The sequence below is a fragment of the Pipra filicauda genome, unplaced genomic scaffold (genome assembly GCF_003945595.2).
Source record: "Pipra filicauda isolate LSUMZ 115617 unplaced genomic scaffold, ASM394559v2 scaffold21_size4447388_pilon, whole genome shotgun sequence".
Taxonomy (NCBI): Eukaryota; Metazoa; Chordata; class Aves; order Passeriformes; family Pipridae; genus Pipra; species Pipra filicauda.
In genome coordinates this window covers 968386-987679 of record NW_024104332.1, presented here as the reverse complement: position 1 = coordinate 987679, position 19294 = coordinate 968386, and the positions used below count along the sequence as shown (strand labels likewise).

The 19294-nt window shown below is 39.9% G+C and overlaps 1 protein-coding gene and 1 long non-coding RNA gene across 7 annotated transcripts in view; one reads left to right on the top strand and one right to left on the bottom strand.

The window, feature by feature from the left end:
• Positions 1–7303: 7303 nt before the first annotated feature.
• On the bottom strand, positions 7304–12984 carry LOC113995509. Of its 4 annotated transcripts, none has more exons than XR_005563552.1 (3): positions 12696–12984; positions 9078–9296; positions 7304–7754 (listed from the first exon to the last, which is right to left on the bottom strand). It is a non-coding gene; the product is annotated as an uncharacterized LOC113995509 (long non-coding RNA). The 4 variants fall into 4 exon arrangements; XR_005563550.1 differs by having other exon boundaries at positions 9134–9296; XR_005563551.1 differs by having other exon boundaries at positions 9134–9291.
• SPAG16 (sperm associated antigen 16) overlaps positions 12554–19294 on the top strand; it is a 380760-nt gene continuing 374019 nt past the window's right edge. For 2 of the 3 annotated variants that reach the window (XM_027735649.2, XM_039381322.1), the window contains exons 1-3: positions 12554–12654; positions 15472–15518; positions 15930–16028. In XM_027735649.2, coding sequence (XP_027591450.1) covers positions 12612–12654; positions 15472–15518; positions 15930–16028 — 189 coding nt within the window. In that variant the 5' untranslated portion in view covers positions 12554–12611. The remainder of the gene's footprint in view (positions 12655–15471; positions 15519–15929; positions 16029–19294) is intronic. The other variant, XM_027735647.2, reaches the window with a different exon arrangement.

The window sequence follows — 19294 nt, the reverse complement described above, 5'->3', positions numbered from 1 at the left end:
TTAAGGCCCTGGTAAGCAGGCTGAAATGTTTTTTTCTCCTGGAAAGGAGGGAGAAAAGGTAGGTAGAGGTTGTATGTTGGAGAAACACTTTAATAGATATGTTTTTAATGGATGTTATAGGCCTTTTTGTTAACAGGATAAATAGTAAAGAAGGGATTTTAAGATTAAAAGCTTCACTTGTTTTTGTGTTTCTGCAACAGAACAAAAATTCCTATTTTAATTTGTTTCTGTGTTATATAATGGCTCATCTTAGGTAGGTAGCTCTGTAATGAAAAATATACCTGTATAGTACAAGAAGTCAGCCCCAAACTGCTTTAAAACTCATGTATATGTGTTTATATTACTCTTGAAGCTTGAGTTCGCCATTGTCTTGAACTTTGTTCATCTCATTTCAAAGCAGATGTAAAATCTAATTTGTCTTTGCTCTAGATGGTTGAAGTTAAAAGCAAAGGTACAGTGAAAATAACAGTACCAGACAGCTGGCAGTGGCTCCTGTTCCTCGCTAGTACCTTCTTCCTGGTTAGGTCCCCTTGCAAACTGACAAAAGAGATATCTGTGCAAATAATTTTCTACCCTGCATGTGTGTTTAATTAGTCTCCAGTCTGCATGAGGAACTGCAAGGAGAGAGATAATTATGCAGGCTTCGTGCTGTTTTGAGCTCTTGCGCTTTGCATTTTCTTTTCCAGCGTTCAATTAAAAGTTAAGCACTTTTTGAGGCTATCCAAGTAGACAGCTATTGATTCTTCATTCTGCAGCAGAAACCCTTCCTATAGTTTGTCAATTTGTGAAGTTGCTGCTTGGGAGAGAAACTGGGTAGCACAACATCCTTGGGGAAATACCATAATGAATTCCAGGTGTGAACTACAAGATGGCCTCACACTGAAGGGCCAAACATCTGAAGATTTAAAATCGCCTTTTAATTTAAAAGTTTTCAAATGTTAAAAAAAAAAAAAAAAATTACTTTTCCTTGCTGAATAAGAGGGCATTCTGTGATGCCTGGAGAAGTTTTGGAAAGGTCTGACTATGTGAGCCAGTGCACTGAAAGCTGAGGTAAGGAAAAGGGATTTTTAGGTCTGTCTGTGCTCAGATAATAAGCATAGACAGAGCATCCTCCTCATGAGAGGAGGAGGATCTGTGGGCTATTCAAGAAAGGTATTTGCCTATATAGACAAGGTGTTAGTAAAACAGTGTTTTTTGTACAGCTGAACAGAAATCACCCTGAGAGCTCCTGGGAACGGATGAGAAACCAGAGTAAAAGTGGTTCTTGGACTGTGTTGTTCTGCCTGGCATGGATCCTGGCTCTGTCCAGGAAAACTCTGGATGAGTTTTTTGGTAGGGGATAAAGTGCTGCAGGGAGAAGAGGGTGCTGTGTGCCTTAATGCACAATTTGTCTCCCATGTGTGTCTTCACTATGGTACTGCTTATCTGCTTTGGAGGGAAGAGACATTTTGTAAGAGGTTCACTGTCTCTCCTTCAGTTCTGGACAACATGCACGTGTTCTCAGAGCCAGAGTTCATCGCTGCCACAGGAGACAAGTTAATGTGACAACACCTGAGAAGATGGGAAGGGAAGATACTGCAAATGTTTTGATTTTTTTGCTATTAACGGGTTGCCTCAATAACTCTTGGTCTGTGGAAATTTACTCCACTTTGTCAGCAGGAAAAAATGTTCATGGGGACCTAATCCAAAGACTATTGACACCCATGGGATCTCTTCCTTGATTTTAACAGATCTTGAATTTTCCCTCTAATAAAGCATCAGACAGTACACTATTAGAGGAATTGACACGGTTGGGGTATAAATTCCCTGTGCAGAAGTAAGGATATTTATGTGGTAATGGCTAAGGAGAAAAGAGGACGGGTCAGACAAAGATTATAAATACTCCCATTAAAGGGCCCTTACTATCACTGATATAATTACAGAAAAGCAGGGAACTTTTATGGTCAAAGCTGACACTCCTCACAATAGGCTTTCAGCACTGAAAATGGCATATGGCTTAATGGTGACTAAATCAAACGGTCCCTTCTGTAAGTGTTCAGATGTGGAAAACTTCTGTTCTACCAGGTTTTCATATCTGGTTCACTGCACATCTTTGCAGCAGCTGGGTATGAGCTTTGGAGTTGAAAGGAGCTGAACCTGGTCCAAGTTTTGCTTAGTCTTTCCTTGTGGACAGCTTTAAGGAGGACACAGAAAGCAGTGACTACGGCCAGGGAAGCAGGGAGGCTGCTCTGGAAAGTCCTGTGTCTCACCCTCCTGTCCTGCGTAAAAGCTGCTTGTATCATCAACATTTTAGAGCTACAATAGCATAGCTCACTCAGTCCTAATTAGCTGTGACCAGAGGAAACATCAAGCTGACACAGTACAGTGAAGGAAATATCACTGAATCTGTGCCTGGGAGGAAGGCTGTTGTACAGATACTGTAGTCGAAGATGTGTCTCTCTTTAATTAGCAGATTTATGGTCTGGTGGGTGCATGATGAATGGAGACAGTGTGGTTAACTGTGGTGAACAAAGCTGTATCCTAACAACCAGTGGCTCTATGAAATTATATCGGCAATGAAATGTCATCATGCTTGGTAATTCCAGAGTGGACTAAAACTGCCAAACTGAGATCTAGATCTACATACACATGCAAGAATAAACGTTCAGGCGTGGAGGCTTTGACTGACTTTGTAAAGTCAATCTGCGAAACCCGAACCCAGAGCTGGTTTCCAGCTTTTAGTGCCAGTTCCCACTGAATTTTCAGAATGAAGCTTTTGGTCTGTGTGTATCGGTACTGTTGTCATACCCAGATAGGAGGACTGGTTTCATCAATGTTTTCTCAATGCTGAGAATAATCGCTACTTGTTAATATTAATTTACGCTAATGGGAGTGTTAATCAAAAGCATTGTGTTCTGTGTAACGATGAAACAGGCAGTGTTTAATGCTCACAATACTTTTCATGTACGGACTGCACTCTTGAGGTTATTGGGGAATAGCTCAAGTTGACTAGAGGGCACTCACCTTCCTTTCACAGCTGAATGAGAGGCAGTGGCAGGGTTGTAGTTTGAAATGTCTGAAAGTCTTGTTCAGTTCAGGCACCATTGTGCTGTGAGCCCAATTTCATACAGGGAGTCTCATGGTGAACTCTGGAAATTGAAACAAGTGAGACATCGAGTCTGAAAATGGCCAGTTAAACAGCTTAGAGTTATACAGAAAACCAATTCTCTGTTGTGCCTCTTGCCATAAAGCCAAAATCTATAGGTCTATTTAATCTACTACATAATTTAGAGTGGAAAGTTTAGAGCTTATTCCTGCATTCCTCCTGAAGAACATTGCTATTCTTCAGACACAGTTTGGGAGGAATTATAATATTGTTGGACTGGCTGATGTAGCTAGGAAAAAATGGACTGGTGTTTGGTCTTACCTGACCTCCTTCAGATATAGGAGGATTTGGGCTGGATGTTACAATGACACTGTACTCACTGGCCATTCTCAGCATGAAAAAACACACTGGGGGGGAGGTTACATTGTAACACTTTCTTCAGAATTGCTATTTGGCACAAATTATCTTTATCCTGTGTAACCTAATTACCAAAATTTCAGGTGTTTCATTTGAACAAAGTAAGGTAACCCATGAGGTATACAAATGGGGTATTATACAAATGAAGAAATAGGTTCTCTTCACAATCTTAATAGTTTTATAATTGAGATTCATGCACCAATGTGGAGAAAACAGACTTAGCCATGGGTTTATGAAGTATGGCAAATCTCATTTAAAAAAGGAGGGATGAAGAAAACATTGCTGACAAAAACTTTACCTTCCTCAGCTTTAGATCTGCTGGGCCATATCATAGTGTAGCTATTGCTATTTTTATAAGCTTTATGCAAACCAGTGTTCCCTGAGGCTGGTGACAAGAAAATAACGAGCAGCTTCGAAAAACCCAGTCATTTTACTTGTGATGATGAGAGCCTGTGCATGATGAACTCTATGGGTTCAGTTGATTAGATTCAGTCCAGCTCCATCTTAAGCTGACAGGAAAACCTCATGTGATTTCACTGAGGGTTGGGCCAACAGGTTGCTGTTTGCCTTTAGCAGTCAGTAAAATCCTGGGGGGATGTCTGCATGCACAGTGTACACACTGATTTTCAAATTGTTAATTCTGTAGTCAAAATGTCTCGCTGGGTTCAGCAGGTGCTTGTTAGAGACGGAGCCTGGGGTTGGGAAAATGGACCACGAAGGTGATTATTTCTTCCTGAATTATTCATTGAAGAACCTTCTGCTTGTAAATGAGATAAATTTATTTGACACGTGACCTGACCACACGCCAATCTGAGTAATTGCTGGCTCACTGTGAAATCACCTGGCATGGGCTAAGGAGGGTGAAGGCTTGGCAAGATGCTCTGCCTTGCCAATTGGAGTGTAAAAGAAAGACTGTCCAGGCTCAGAAGTGCTCCAGCTGATGGTTCACCAGGGGTCTGACATCATGTGAAGTCTCCCAGGACAGCTGAAGACAGAGAGGCACTTTGCACTGTGCCGTTTGTGCAGTGCTCCTTTCTGAACAGAGGGAGATGGAGAGAGGGAGGAGGAGTTTGGGTCTGGACACATCTGTACTCCTGAAACAATTCTGCCTCAGAACCAAAGTTTGTGTGTAAAGATGCTTTTGTCCACAAGGTTGTATTTTTTTGAAGCAAGCAATCTTGCCTTCTGCAAGAGTGGGAATTACAACTTTAGTCACTTGTCACATGTTCAAAACTAACTAGATGTGGAAGTGCACCCTGCTGAGCTGGTCACTTTTGAACCATCACTTTTCAACAGAACCATCTCAAGAGTGGTCAACCTTACACTGCGCTTGCAAGGGTTTGCAAGAGCAGGGTAGGCAAGGCAAGGGAGAGGTAGGCAAAGTATTTGTTTAAAAGTCTGGTTAATTTAAAGAGATAAATTATGTATTCCTTAAATAGCTATATCATCTTAACATCCAGTGGGATAAACTGCCATTAAGAGTAAGGCTGCATTTCTCTGTTCTTTCCCAGTGGAGAGAATTCAGCAGCCATCAGATTGCCTTGTAAATGCCCGTTCTGGACAGCTCGCAGCCTTAGTAGGGTGGTACAGTAATCAACATACAGAGCCAGAAACTGCCTTCTCTGGTCACAACAGCACTGGAAAGAGTTGTATCTGGCATGGCATCCTGCTTGAGGGCTTGGCTATCTCATCCCTGGCCTCAGGGAGTGGACTGGAGATGGGTAGAGGCCCAGATGCAGCAAGTGTCTTGTCGACACAGGCAGTGCAGTTGCCTTTTACAGAAAGGGAACAAAGCTGGTAGAGCCAATTTTAAGGATTCAGAGTCAACAAAAGCCTTTTGGGTTCAGGTTCCTGGGTCCCTGTAGGCCTCTCTAGATTCTCCTTTCGTCTTAGGGATTTGGCTCTAAATTACTGGGAAGATATCTGAAGTATAATGTGGCATGAATTCAAGCAAGAATGCACAGTAAGTTGAGTTTCCAGTGTGCGAGCTGGTTCATTTTAAACCACTTTGAGCATCTTCAAGTCAACACAGGGTGCCCAAGACCTAAGTCTAGTTTGTGAAGCTGAATTACCAATATTTCCTCACTTTATTCTATACCAAAATGAGCAAATGGCTTGATAGCAAAAGTTACGGCTGTGCTCTAAACAATATGAAGGTAAAAGGAAAGAACTTAAACATAGCATTTCCAGATTTCAATTTTGTGGCACTTCGATATTTAAACAAAATATTACAAAAACCACAAAGCACAGCTTTGACATTTAGGTATAGGGTGTCAATATTGTACTATTGCTTTCATCAGAAGTATGTGAAAATGAAAGCCAGGAAATGCTTCATTCACATCACAAATGGCAATCAGTATTGGATATAAAGACTTGGTTTTTTTTTTTTAGTAATCTTTCATCAAAGATGTTGGATTTTTACAGAATTGGTGCCTGAAGTTCTATATTTTTGTTAATAATAACAGCAAAATAAAGAGATAGACATTGTGCAGTTCCCATTCTATATTAATCTACAGAAACTAGTGTATACTGCCACCCTTAGCTGAGTTAAGAAAGATTAGAGATGGATGATTTGAATTCAAATTATTCATATTTTTGCATTCTCCATGTATGGAAAAATGACACTGCACTAACAACAAACAAAATAATAGAGGAAGTTAAAATTCCATGCTTGGTCTCTATCAATGCAACCACCTTTAAGCAGGCTAAAAACTCTGGTAGCAAATGTTGCTTTTGGCTACAAATCCCCTGATAGTCTTTGCCCCCTTTGCATCAAATTCTGTGACCTCTCAGAATTTTTATTTTTGGTATAATTTCCTGGTTTTCTTAGAACAAGAATACACGGTTTATTCTAGGCTTATCTCTGAAAGTATGTGTTGAATAAATAGCCAAGGGTTGTCAAACTTGCTAAAACACAAAATGGTTGGTCAGAATAGGGAAGACTAAAGCAAAAAGGAAGGAATGAGTCCAAGTAAGGAAAGCAGCAAAGAGCAAGCATGTTCTGGGGCAACAACAGGGGAAAAAAAGTGAAGCAAACTGTGCTGCATCTTACTAAAATACAGATAAAGAGGACTGGGTGTAAGGAGAAAACTTGATTTTGTTGAAGCACGCAGTTATTTTGAATAATTTATGGGTTTACTACACGTATTCCTGTAAGTAAATTTTTAATCTGATTTTGACAGAGAAAATTTTGTTATGTGTGGTCTTAATGTGTGCACATACATACACGCTCTGAAAAAATCAAGCAGGAAACCAGCTAAAATTACTCAGGCATGTGCTAATCATTAGCATGAGACTCAGACTTCCAGTGGGAAGATGCATCACCTGGGTAACAAGTAGCGAAGTACTTGGAACCATGGTAAAACAAGCAAAAGGAATAATTTATGCTTGCTTTTGTGTTGCTTGTCCTTTAGCTCATGCATTTTCGGACATAGCGGCATCTCGATTCTTGCCTCTATCACTAAGCACAGATTAGGGCAATACAGCACTTTTCCTCAAGTCTTTTGTGTTAAGGATGCCTTTTCTTTTTACAATTGTCACATAAAGTTAGGGTTTGGTTTTTTTTTTAGCTTGTAGTAGGAGTGTATAAGCTGCTTTGAGGTCCAAGTTGCATAAATTTGAAAAGCGTATTCACTAAACTTAATTTCAAAGGGGAGAAGAACATATTAACTGAAAAGTCTCTAATTACCAGGAACAGATGATCATTAGTCCCTGTAAGCTGCATAAATAACTTTGTGTTCGTAAAACTGGAGTTTATATAGAGAACACTGGTTACTTTACACTTGCAAAACAAAGAGTTACTGTATGACACCTCTTTTAGCACAATTTATTCTATTGGTGACGCAGAAATGCCCTCAAATTTAGTACAAGGAGAGCCAATATGTACTATCTGTCCAGTGCTCCTGGTAATTTTCAAGGGCAACAACAGCCAAAGATGTGGAGGCTGTAGTTCCTGGAAAGAGCAAGGTCAGTGTGGATAAAATAACTCTTGCATTATACATTGCAGTGTACAGACTGGACTATATACATCACTGTTGCAGTGTCTGCAGCTGGAAACCCGTGCTCCAGAGCTGTGCCCTGTGCTGTGTGATCCCCTTGTACTGATGTCTCGCTGCATTATTCACAAAATGCTGGACCATTCACTCCCAATTTTCTCTTTAAGAACAGTCAAAACTCCTCATACTTCTGTTTGCGTTCATGTTGTTGGGTTTTGAGCACATCGCCGTCTCTTTCCTTCTTTCTTGTGAAAAAGCTGTGAGAAATTGAAACCAGAGTGAATTTTAGAAATTCATCAAAGAAAACAATCTATTGCATTAGACAATTAAATAGTGTAGCTAGTATTCCAGCTGATGCTTGTTATGCTTCAATAAAATGCACAGGAGAATGACCATCAGCAGAAGTGCTGATGCGTTGGGAAACAGACATTTTTGCTTCCATCTAATCTCAACTCAAACCCTTTTTTATGACACCTAATATATCCTACATCTAATCTATAGAAATACCTGGAAATGTAGCAGAGGTTTATTTATTGAATGTTCTTCTTAGAGAGTAGAGACAAAAGACATTTAATAACTTCAGCTTAACTCTGCCAAACCTCTGGCATTTTAGTGTTACTTTTCCTACATTTGAAAAAAACCACAAAACAGGCAACAAAACTAAACCCCCTCTTTTTTTTTTTTTTTATTTCATCCAGATTATCTTTTTTTTTCAGTTTAAATTATCTGAGAATCATACGAGCACCAGCACAGGAGCAAGGAAAAAGGCAGGAGTGCACAGAAGGAGGTAGAGTAGAAAATTGATTGATTTAAGCTGTCATGAGATCACATTTATTGAAAATCCTACTCCCTTTTTTGAAGAACCCCATTCTGTTACATTTAAAGCTCAGCAAGGCTACTATGGCCCCTAAGCTTTGCAAATGTGACCTTTATAAAGATGAAAGCCTGGCATTGCAGGTATTATTATAATGCTTCATACTGGAGTTAAACTGCATTTGGCAATCCTGATGTTTTTAGATGAACTTTATGTTTAAGTACCACCTCTTTGAGACTGTGTTTGTACTAACAAATTCCTTAAATTTCCTTCTTTCATCAGAAGTACTTTTGGCATACAACATTACAGCTAGAAATAAAACAAACAAAACAAAAAAGTAAAAAAAAAAGTACTGCATCTCTTTAACTTTGGAAAAGTAACTGTATTTCCACAGCATAGCAAAAATGCTGATGCTTCTCAACAGACATTTTGTTGGCTACAATGTTTGTGTCCTTTGGAAACCTGCATGGGTGTCCCCTCCTTTCCCTTAGAAACTTTTATGGGAACTTTGTAAAATAAGCACATGCAAAACATAAGCATACTTAACTTCCCCCTCCCTGTTCCCCACCTGCAATACTCTGTGTGTGTAATGCCACCAGTTAACGAAATTTAAGCAATTGTAAGCAATTTTCATTTCCAAGTCTGTTACAAGTATCCTTGATGTGATTCTTAGGATAACTGTTAGCCAAATCCTGCATGTTACTCCGTTGTTGTACAAGCAGCTGCCAGATGGTAATACAGAGAAAATACATTTAACGTCAGTCACCTCACTGGAAGCCAGATGGCACAGCAGAAGTTGGAACGAGATGTTTGCCAACTCACTCTGGCTTCCAGCTGTGGTCCCGTGCTCCACCATGCCCGTGTGGACAATGGTCTCTTGACTGTAATCGTAATAGTGCTGTTATGGTGCTCCTGGCCATGCTTTGTGCTCGTTCAGAAAGCTGAATGGGTGACATTGCCTCGTCCTTTCTCCCCAAAAGCTGTGCTGAAGAACAATTAGAAATGGGTGTGTGAGAGTCAGTGGGGCAGATAATTCTTTGTTGGCTGCTTGTCTGTTTTGATGAAGTGCATATACTGGACTTTTTGGATGTGTTCCTGCAGAGGAGAGAAAGTCACTGAAAGTAGCTCACATGGGTGCCCTGGGTTTTTAACTCAGCTTGTTAGAGTTGTAGTCAGTTTGTTGAATTCAGCAGGAGAAGATATTTTGCTCTGAATTCAAGGATAGCCTCTCAGCCTTTTAGTTGGTGGTATAAAGGAAAGAGTACCTGGCCCTTAGGGCTTGGGAGCACAGGCAACACTTCTGGAGCTTTCTAGTTTATCCAGTTTTCATGAATGATCTTTCTCAAATAGTCTGACTCGTCTGGCTGATCTATCTGGCTGATAGATCTGGCTGAAGTACCTGGCTCAGCCTTTTCTCTGTAAGAAAAGTAAACAGCCTGTCTAATGAAATGCTCAAGCTACAGCAGATGCTGCTTCAGTGTCTTTCTCACGAGAAGTTATGGGATACAGTAACAGCACTAGTTGCTGCCATTTGGGAGATGATAATCATTTATAACCCAGACTGTTACGAGGCTATAAAGCAGGGTGAATGGGGCGCTTGGAATTCAGCTTAGCAATAACCAAATACAATGTATTTATGGCAGGCGGCCCTGAACAAGGTAGAGAGAAACTAGTTGGCTTGTTATGCCTCTTGAAGGAAAATGACTGTACGATGAGGTCATTTATATAGTCACAATGGGATGACATAAATAGTTTAGAAGTTGCCAACCAAACACTGTTTCGAAACAAAGCTTTAAATCTTCAGGAAATAACACTCTGTGACCAATGACTCCTATTTAAAAGTAAACAAATAAACTCTATGGATCCTTTAGGATACTGGCAAACCTCCACATATAGCAGAATTGGTAATCTAACTTCAGTCTTTTTTCATGAAGTACCACTGCACTGATCATGTCTGACTGTTTTGCAAATGGGAGCCATAGGATTGTCCTGAAATAGCTGGTGTCTGAATGTGGAACATAGCTGTTATAAAGAACTCTGTGGCTGCTAAAATCCTCCTGGAATTATACTTGAAAATCAGTAAAATAGTTATTTGTTAAAAAAACTGCTCTTTGCTTTTAGTTGTAGTTTATTTTGAGTTAATTTTCAACATAGCTAGATATCATAGAATCACAGAAAGGTTTGGGTTTGAAGGGAGATTAAACATCATTTCTTTTCAGCCCCCTGTCGTGGATAGGGGCACCTTCCACTATCCCACGTTACTCCAAACCTTGTCCAACCTTGCCTTGAGCACTGCCAGGAATGGGGCAGCCACAGCTTCTCTGGGCAACTTGTGCCAGGGCCTCCCCACCCCCATAGTAAAGAATCTCTTCCTAATATCTAATGTAAAACTACTCTCTTGGTTCTACCTCTGCGTAGCATTTCTTACCAAACCTATTACCCGTGCACTTTAATCAAGCTCTTTTAACTATTCTTTCAATAAACCAAGAAGACCAAGATCCTTTTGTCTTTCATTATTAATTATTTTCTAATCTTAATCTTCCCTCAAGCACCTCTCTGAGCCCTCTTTAAGCTTTCATCAGAGTTCTTCAATTGTGGATACCATACATTTCCATATTTTAGTGGGATAGAGAAGTCATGCGAAAATTTGTAGGGAGAACTTAGGCCAGCAGAGACAGAGAACTCAGAGAAGGGAGAGAAGGATACTGCTTGGCATTTTTTTTTTTGCTGTCAGCCTTTACACAAAGAATTGAACAAACCTGTTGCTGAGAGAAGTGAGCAGTATTAACTTAGATTAATCAGCTGTGCTTGCCTGTATGATACAATTAAAGTTATACTTTGTGATTTGTGGTGGAATTGGGAACTTCCCTAAGAGAAAACAACTTCATTTGTAGCCATCCCAACTGCATTATCAGCTTTCAAATCTGCAGTTTGGAAGTACTGAGTCATTGATGTTGTACTTTATGATGCTACTTCTGCTTATTTTTTTTTTTACATGCTCTGCTGGACTGCAGGACTATTCTGTTGGGTTGGATATGATGGAAGAGTGTTGCTCTAGTCACATCACTTTATTCTGAAGAGTATTAAAAAAGAAAACCCACCAACCATCAAGACCAAGAAAGGTATGCCAGCATTTGCCTTCTACGTCTTGAAACCAGATGAGTTTAAGCCCTGACGTATCAAACTCAACGTAGTGTTTGAGAGAATTTATCAGGGAATACAAAATTCTGCTCACCTTTGTACTGTTGTGACAATCTTGTGCCCAAACACTGTTCTTTTATTACAATTTGGAGAGTTTGACAGTGCCAAAGTACTCGTTATTTCTCAAGAATATGTCTACCCTGGGAGAGGAATGGCAATCCTGTGTGACCATCTCTGGAAAGTGCTTCAATAATAGTTCCACAGGCAGCAGGCCCTCTTGCACGATTGCATCTTGTCTTTCGGGTAATAACTGAGCTGAATTATACAACTCAGTTTCACCCACTTCCATTTTCTCTGATCTTCAGTTCATATTCCAATTTTTAGATATTTTTTTTTTCAAACTTGCAAGCAAAATTGGTGCCTCTCCTGTCAGCCCAGCTATTAGTATTTTTTTGATTACTTCCCTCCCAGCACTTGTTTTCTGTTACATTACGTGAATTCAAGCACTGATTCTGAGTTCCTATTGCATGTAAAGCCCCTTAGCTCAACTCGTTGAAAATTTAGGATTGGGACCTCTAAGCTTATTTTAAAATAAGAAAAATGAACAGAATTATTTTGTCGAATCCTGCACCTTTATTTCAAACTCCAGAGAGCCATAACGTGTGTTCTCCACAAATATAAGCCGCTTTCCCCAGCTTTTGCCTGGGAAAACTCTTGCTCTTAAACTCGAATATAGAATAGTTTGAAAGAATTTAAGCAGTCAGTCCTACGGGACTGAGCTCAGGTGAAACACCTGTTCCAGCTACATAGACGCTCTCTCTAAAGAAGAATTTAGTCCCTTCTCAGGGGTTTGAAGCGGTTTCCCCCCACATCCCCTGTCGTTTTCCTTCCTTTCAGGAAGGGCAGTGAGTGTTTACCAGAGGGGTCACAGGTGCCGGCCCCGAGGGAACGCCCTGGAGACCTGCAGAGACTCCTCGCACCGCGCCCCTCGCGGCGCCGCTCCCAAACTCGCGAGGAAGCCTCGCCCCGAGTCAAAACAGCTGATTTAACTTAAACTTAATTGAATTGAACGAAATTAAATTAAACCGGGGGGGGTCTGTTCCCGCCGCGGCGCGAGCGCCTCTCCTCGCGAGAGGTCGCCCCCGGCAACGCCGCGGCCATGGCGGAGGCGGCCGGCTCTGAGGCGGCGTTCTGCCTGCAGAGTATCCTTCTTCTTCCCCAGTCTCTCCCCCTTCCTCCTCACCCTCCTTCTCCTCGGCTGCGGGTGCCGGTTCCCCTCCTCACGGGGTCCGTCTCCTCAGCGCTCCACCCGCCTCAGGCGGGGCGGCCCCGGCGGCTGCTGGGGGGGGGTGTCGGGTGGGGTGAGGGGAGTGTAAGAGTAAGGGTCGGGGGGAACCCAAAAATCCCACCGCGTTTTGGTTCTTCTTGTGGGTTGTTGTCCCTGGAAACTGAAAATGGGCCGTATGTGTCCAGAGAAAGGCAGTGGAGCTGGGGAAGGGGTTGGAGCACCGGGAGCGGCTGAGGGAGCTTGGGGGGCTGAGGGAGGACCCTCTCGCTCTCTCCGACTCCCCGACGGAGGGAGGAGCCGGGGGAGGGTCGGGCTCTGGCCCAGGGAACAAGGGACAGGAGAGGGGACGGCCTGAAGTTGTGCCGGGGGGGTTTAGTTCGGATATTAGGAAAAATGTCGTCATTGCAGTGGTTGTCGAGCCCTGGCACAGGCTGCCATCCCTGGAGGTGTTAAAAAACCCGTGTGGAAGTGGCACATGAGGACATGGTTTAGGTGATGAATATGGGTGTGGTGGTAGGTCAACAGCTGGACTGGATGGTCTTGGGGGACTTTTCCAACCTTAACGGTTCAATGAATATGTGGGGTTTGGGGTTTTGACCCTGCAGAGGCAGTGGGGTCCTGCTCACTGTAACCCGGTGTTTGCTTTCCTGGCTGAAGCTCAGGGTCCCCGAGGGCCCTTTGGGAAAGCAGGGAATTGCATCCTCCGCTGCTCGGGGGGCAGCCAGAGCAAGGGTTAAATTCCTGACGTGAAAGGCTCTTGCCCCCTCTTTAGTGTTAGCTGTTGATCAGTGAACGTGAAATACCTATGGAGGAGCGAAAGATTTGTTATTAAGAGTGTCCCAATGTGCTCCTGGAAAAGATGCTCTTTAATTTCCAAGTGCCTACCACAAAATAAGTGCCTGAATATTCATGTAGTTTGTATTGAGTATAACCAATATATAAGGGCTGTGATACAGTAACCTAGACAGAACTTTGTTTGCTGTAGCTCTTAGAGCAAAAAACCCCCTGATTCTTACCGCATTTGAGTTGTAGGAAATTATCTTGGGAGTTTATGGCTTTCAAATGTGCAATTTTTTGGTCAGATGACCCAAATTCTAGTTTTGCCAGATGAGCTTTATCTGTTCACTTTTCTAGCTGCGAGCTGCAAATCAAGAAGCTTTTTCAAGCTTTGTTTTAGAGGCTAAAGAATCCTGTTACACCCTGCTGTACGTTGTTTTTTTCTTGCCTTGGTAAAATTAAGTTGTAAGCCAATATAAAGGTAACTTAAAAAAGTGGAGGAATGTCCTTTTCCAGCTTGTGCTTCAGTTTCTACTTTAGTGAAACAGCACGGCTGTGGTGTTCTTAAAAATACACTGCCTTGGGACATGTGTTTAAAAGTAAGATTTGATATTCTTTGTTGGGAAATACAGTAGTTTTTAAAAGTAATTGCTCTGTTTTATAGTGCACCTAACTATAATATTTGAAAAAAAAAGGTAAAAATCCCCAGGATTTTTAAAGTAATATTTTAGTCTGTGCACAGTGTTTGCAATGACATATTAGTTTAGACTATAGTGGATTGCAAGGACAGTCCAGTCACTAGAAAATTCAGGAAAAAACCCTCAGAATTTGAGAGTTTTTTACCTATCAAGGGATCATGACCTTCAGCTGTTCACCTTCGAGATGGATACAATTGAACTGATAGTTTCCTGATGCTGTGATCATGGGGTCTTCAATGCAGAGGATAATTTGACATATATTTTGTATCTTTACATATATATTGTAGTGGGAGAACTGCAGAGTGTGAGAGCTATGGCAAAAGACCATCCTTTTTAGGAGAAAAATGCAGATTTAAGGAATTTGGTGCAAAGCTGGAAAATCATGTATTTTTTTTCTTTTTTTTTTTCCTTTTTTTTTTTTTTTTTTTGTCTGTATGTGAAGTACTGAATTGCCAGCTTTTCTTTTCTTTGGAAGTTAATTCCTGATTTATTTACATGGGTCACTTGTAGGCTAACTGATTTCCTAGGGAAACTGTCAACAAACAGCATCTTGCAAAAAATTTTATTGTACTTTCATGGCCTGTGAGGCTAGTGGATGAAAAGATTTTTATTTGGGTTTCATTTTAGACTATTCTTAGTTATTTTTTATGAAAAGTTTAACTCTAAAGCATTTGAAGGAGCTGTAGATAATTTCCAAACGAATTTTTACATTTTGAAAGGTGCTTGTAGATGTGTTGTGGTTATTGAGGCGTTTGTATCACCTCTGGTAAATGGTTCTTTAGCGTTTGGTCTGAAGTGTTCGTGTTTGAACTTGTATATCTGAATTTGCTAAAAAGGCTGTTCTCTGAGAGCATCAAGTTAGTTGTGCTGGGAAACATAAAGCCTGTGGCAGTCCCAGTGCAGCAAGACCCCTCTCAAAGCTGATGATTGGGTGAGAGCATAATTTAACTGCTGTTTTAATTTGGAACAGTGCTTGGCTTTGGACTTTGGGAGATCTGATGGGTCAAATTTTAATGACTTTCAAACCTGCTATAGGAACTTAAGCCTAAATTCTGTCTCTTTGCACACAGCTTTCACTGGAGCTGGGCTTGTTCACCTCAAGGCTGAAAGAAGCCCTGAAAGTTGAAAGTCTTGTGTCAAAAAGAACAAGGGTGAGGGTGGTGAGAACAGCTTTAGAGATGGTTGGTTATGATGGTTTTTTCTAAGGTGGACCTCATCACATGCATCAGCTGTTTCAGACTTAACAAAACCTGCAGATGTTACCATAACAGATGACTCTAAAGATGATTATCAGTGTGAAGAGGTAACTTATAAATTGATAATGTCCTGATATGTTTGGTATTCGTGTATCATTGTTTTGTTTTACTTCATCAGTCATGTAAACATCCTCAGAGAAATGACACGAGTCTCCTTTCATAAAGTGTGGTGATGGTAGGCATGCACTCATTTTTCAAGGGAAGATTTAGGGTTGGTTGATTTGTTATGTGAAACTTTTATTTGAACATGAAATATTTTTTTTAAGATACAGGTATTTCTATTTAGATGCTTCGGATAATTTATAATGAATATTTCAGTAATATATATTCTATTTAAATGTGGCAAAGTGGTATTTTAACAAGAAGGGGATTATTTTCAGCGGTTGTACTGGGAGTGGGAACAGTGGTACTGTGAAAGAAAGATGTATTAGTACCAAACTTTACATAATTTCATTTAGGTTTCTGCAGATGATGAATTTAGTCTTCAGGAGGAGGATGAGGATCTGTCCACGGCTTTACAGGCTATTCAAGAGCAGGCTGAAGATGCTGAAATTTTAGTAAGAACTTCCTAAACCTTTTTAGAGTCTGTAATTCAGTTTGCATTAGTGGCTTGAAATGTACACATCATAATTTATATGAATTTTTAAATATTTGTGTGGTAAAGACTGTCTCTTATTCGTTTATAAGTTTCTAGGAGTGAACATATGCCAGGGTGGAAAAGACAAGTTTCCTGGGTTTCATCTTCATTTAATTTCTGTTCATTTTATGTTCCATAAACAACCTGATATTGCAAATATATAGATGGGTTATTTAAAATATATTCATCTTATTATGGTGCATCAGCATTTTAGGGTTTGTTCTTTGTCTGAGTAGACTGAATGACAATGTCATCCCTGGCACAGAAAAGAAACTGCATATGCTTAAGATCCACAAAAGGTGCTACTTGAATACTTTGCTAAAAGAGATTATTCATATATTAAAAATAAAGAATGGATTGTTGCACTTAAAACAAAATATTAATTATCTGTCATTTCACACCATTATTTTTCGACATTCTTTACATTTACAGTTTGATTTCAAAGCACTCATGTCACAGTTTAGAGCTACACAATGGGGTTTATATACTGCATTTTTCAAAATATGATTTACCTGGATTTACTAGATTATAACAATCTAATGGAAAAGTGCTTTTCCCTGCTGTGTTTCTAATATCACCACTGTCTTGTAGCCTCATCAGAAAGGTACAGTCACAGTCTTTGTTTTGCAAAAGTAAATGATTAATAGAGAAAAGATCAAAGGATGTGAATGATTCTTAACATCAAAATGGAGGGGAAAACATGCATTTTCTTCTGCACTAGTGCATATCAACAGATCAGTTTTGTATTTTAGATCAAAGTTGGAATGGAAACTGGCAATAGCAGAGTTTTATGTGCATTGAAACTGAATATGCCTGAGAATGAATGGAAATATGGCAGAAGTGTTTGAGACTGAATGTGCTTAATGTTAAGGAAGTAGGGGAAGTTTGTGTTCTTTAGGGATAACTGAGGTTATGATTGTTTCACTGTGTGAGCTAAAATAGAAAGTGAAAAGAAAGGAAGACTATTTTTAACCTATTGATCTTTTGACAGTGGTATATTTAAATCATCTTTTACCTCTTCATTGATTTGTTGAACCAGAGTGGGAAGAAGCAGTATGTTCATGTATATCCCATTTAATCCAACTGGAGAAACTGTTAACCTTTCCTCAAAACCTCTGAAGAATGTGTGTGCTCAGACCCAAATTCCCTTTGATTTTGAGTTTATGCTAATAGATGTCTGCATTTTTGCTGCTTGACTTGTTATTTGGAGGCCTCATTTTTTCCATAATCTTGAAACTGAAATAATATTTTCAGCCTTTGGAGAGAAAGACGTGAATAGAAAAATGTTCTAATACACTTGCTAGTTCCTTGACAGCTTTCATAATGATTTACTGTATATTTTGTGGGGCTCAGTGACTGGGTTGTTTGATATTAATTCACTGGAAAAACCAAATGCTGCAGCAAATGCTTTTGGTGACCTGAGTTAGAAGCACTGTCTTTTGTGAATGAATATTGAATCAACATCCAAACTCGGAGCTAAGAAGCACAGCAGGAGGCTGTCTTCTTCACAGCATAAATAAACATGGTACATTTTTTCAGTTATAAGCTTGTAATTTTGGCTAAAATAGGTGAAATTATTTAAGAACCACATCCTGGAATAGCTCCTCTGATAGTTTTAAGTGACTGTGTATATTTGCTGTTCGTATTAACTTGTACGTGTGATCTCATATTACAGATTGCATTTCAATGCTAGATGCAAATCTTTGGTGAAGAAATTATATAGAGAAGGCACAGATCAAATGACCGTCAAAAAATATTTAATATTTGATATTTTCCAACTGCAGATACTAAAAATATCCACAGTTTCTAAACCGAGTAACTACAGTTTCTTTTATGCTCTATAAAAAGGTCAAGTATAACAGGGAAAATCTGAGAAAAATGCTTATTTTCAAAGTTCCTTCTAAAGTAATCAGCACTACTTACTAAATGAAGAAGAGCAAACAAAGCAAATGAGAGATGGTGCTGTTCACCTTCAGCAAGAATAAAACCGGTGTCTAGGCATTAAAGCTGGTTTTCTGCAGGGGATATTGAAGCATGTTTTCTTTCCTTCTGGCTCTCTGCATGGGTGTGGGGAAACTACTGGTCTTTAAGGACTTTGGTGAAGCTCCCTTAGCAGCTGGTTCATGTTTTTGTTTGGATCCCAGCAGGGAAATGAGGGTGATGGAGCTCTAATCTCTATCATTTCCCTCTAGTCTGGTGGTAAAATGGCAGCTGACTCAAAATACAGCTGTGCTGGGCACCACATGCATTGGAGAGCAGTGATTCTGCCTGCTCTGCCTGTTCTAGGCACCACTTGTCCTTCTTGAGCACAACTCATTAGGTTTTTTTCTGTTTTTCTTGTTTTGAGATGATTTAAGGTAATATACGTTATTTTTAAACACAAGCAAAAAGTATTTTGCGTATGGATTTGATGATCCTTGTGGGTCCCTTCCAACTCACAATATTCTGTAACTCCTGCCCTGACTTACATGAAAGAAAATATTCGGCTGATAGGGACCCTAGGGAAGGGATCCAGAATTTCTGTAAAGCCACACACAGAGAAGAAAGCTGGTTGGAAAAGTGTCTTCAGTAGTTACAGCTGTTAGACATCTATTCCAGAGTCTTAATGTCTTAAATGATAATCTGAAGTAACATTGACATTCATGTATGTTTGATTTTTTAACTTGTTTGAAGTTGTTAAGATCCTTGAGTTCTTTTGAAATTTAGTTAGCTTTTCAAGAACACCTTATCTTGTTTTCCAGAGAAATGAATAATTTATTTGACATTCATATTTCTTCAGTGGTCAGAAATTCTTATTAGTATTGTGAAAATTTCTAAAGTTAAGCTCTTAGCAATTAATTTATTTTACTGGCCATAGTTAGAGTCCTGAGGCCCAACATGTTTTCAATACTTTCATTAAAACAAAGACATATTTAACAAATACTTAATAAAGCAAATATTTAGTTTATTTTGACGTCATGGTCAGAATCCTTTAATAGGGTGGTTTTGTCCATAGAGCTGCCATAGGATGTCTGTTTGCACTATATTAATTGATTGCATTTTCCTCATTTACAAATAGCTAAATATATACAAAAAATTACTTTTATTCCATTCTGTTGGTAGTCATCCATGGTTACAATTAAAATGAAGCAAGTGGTTGGCCCAGTATCACTCTCAAAGTCTGCAGAAGAGCCTGGAGTTTGGTTC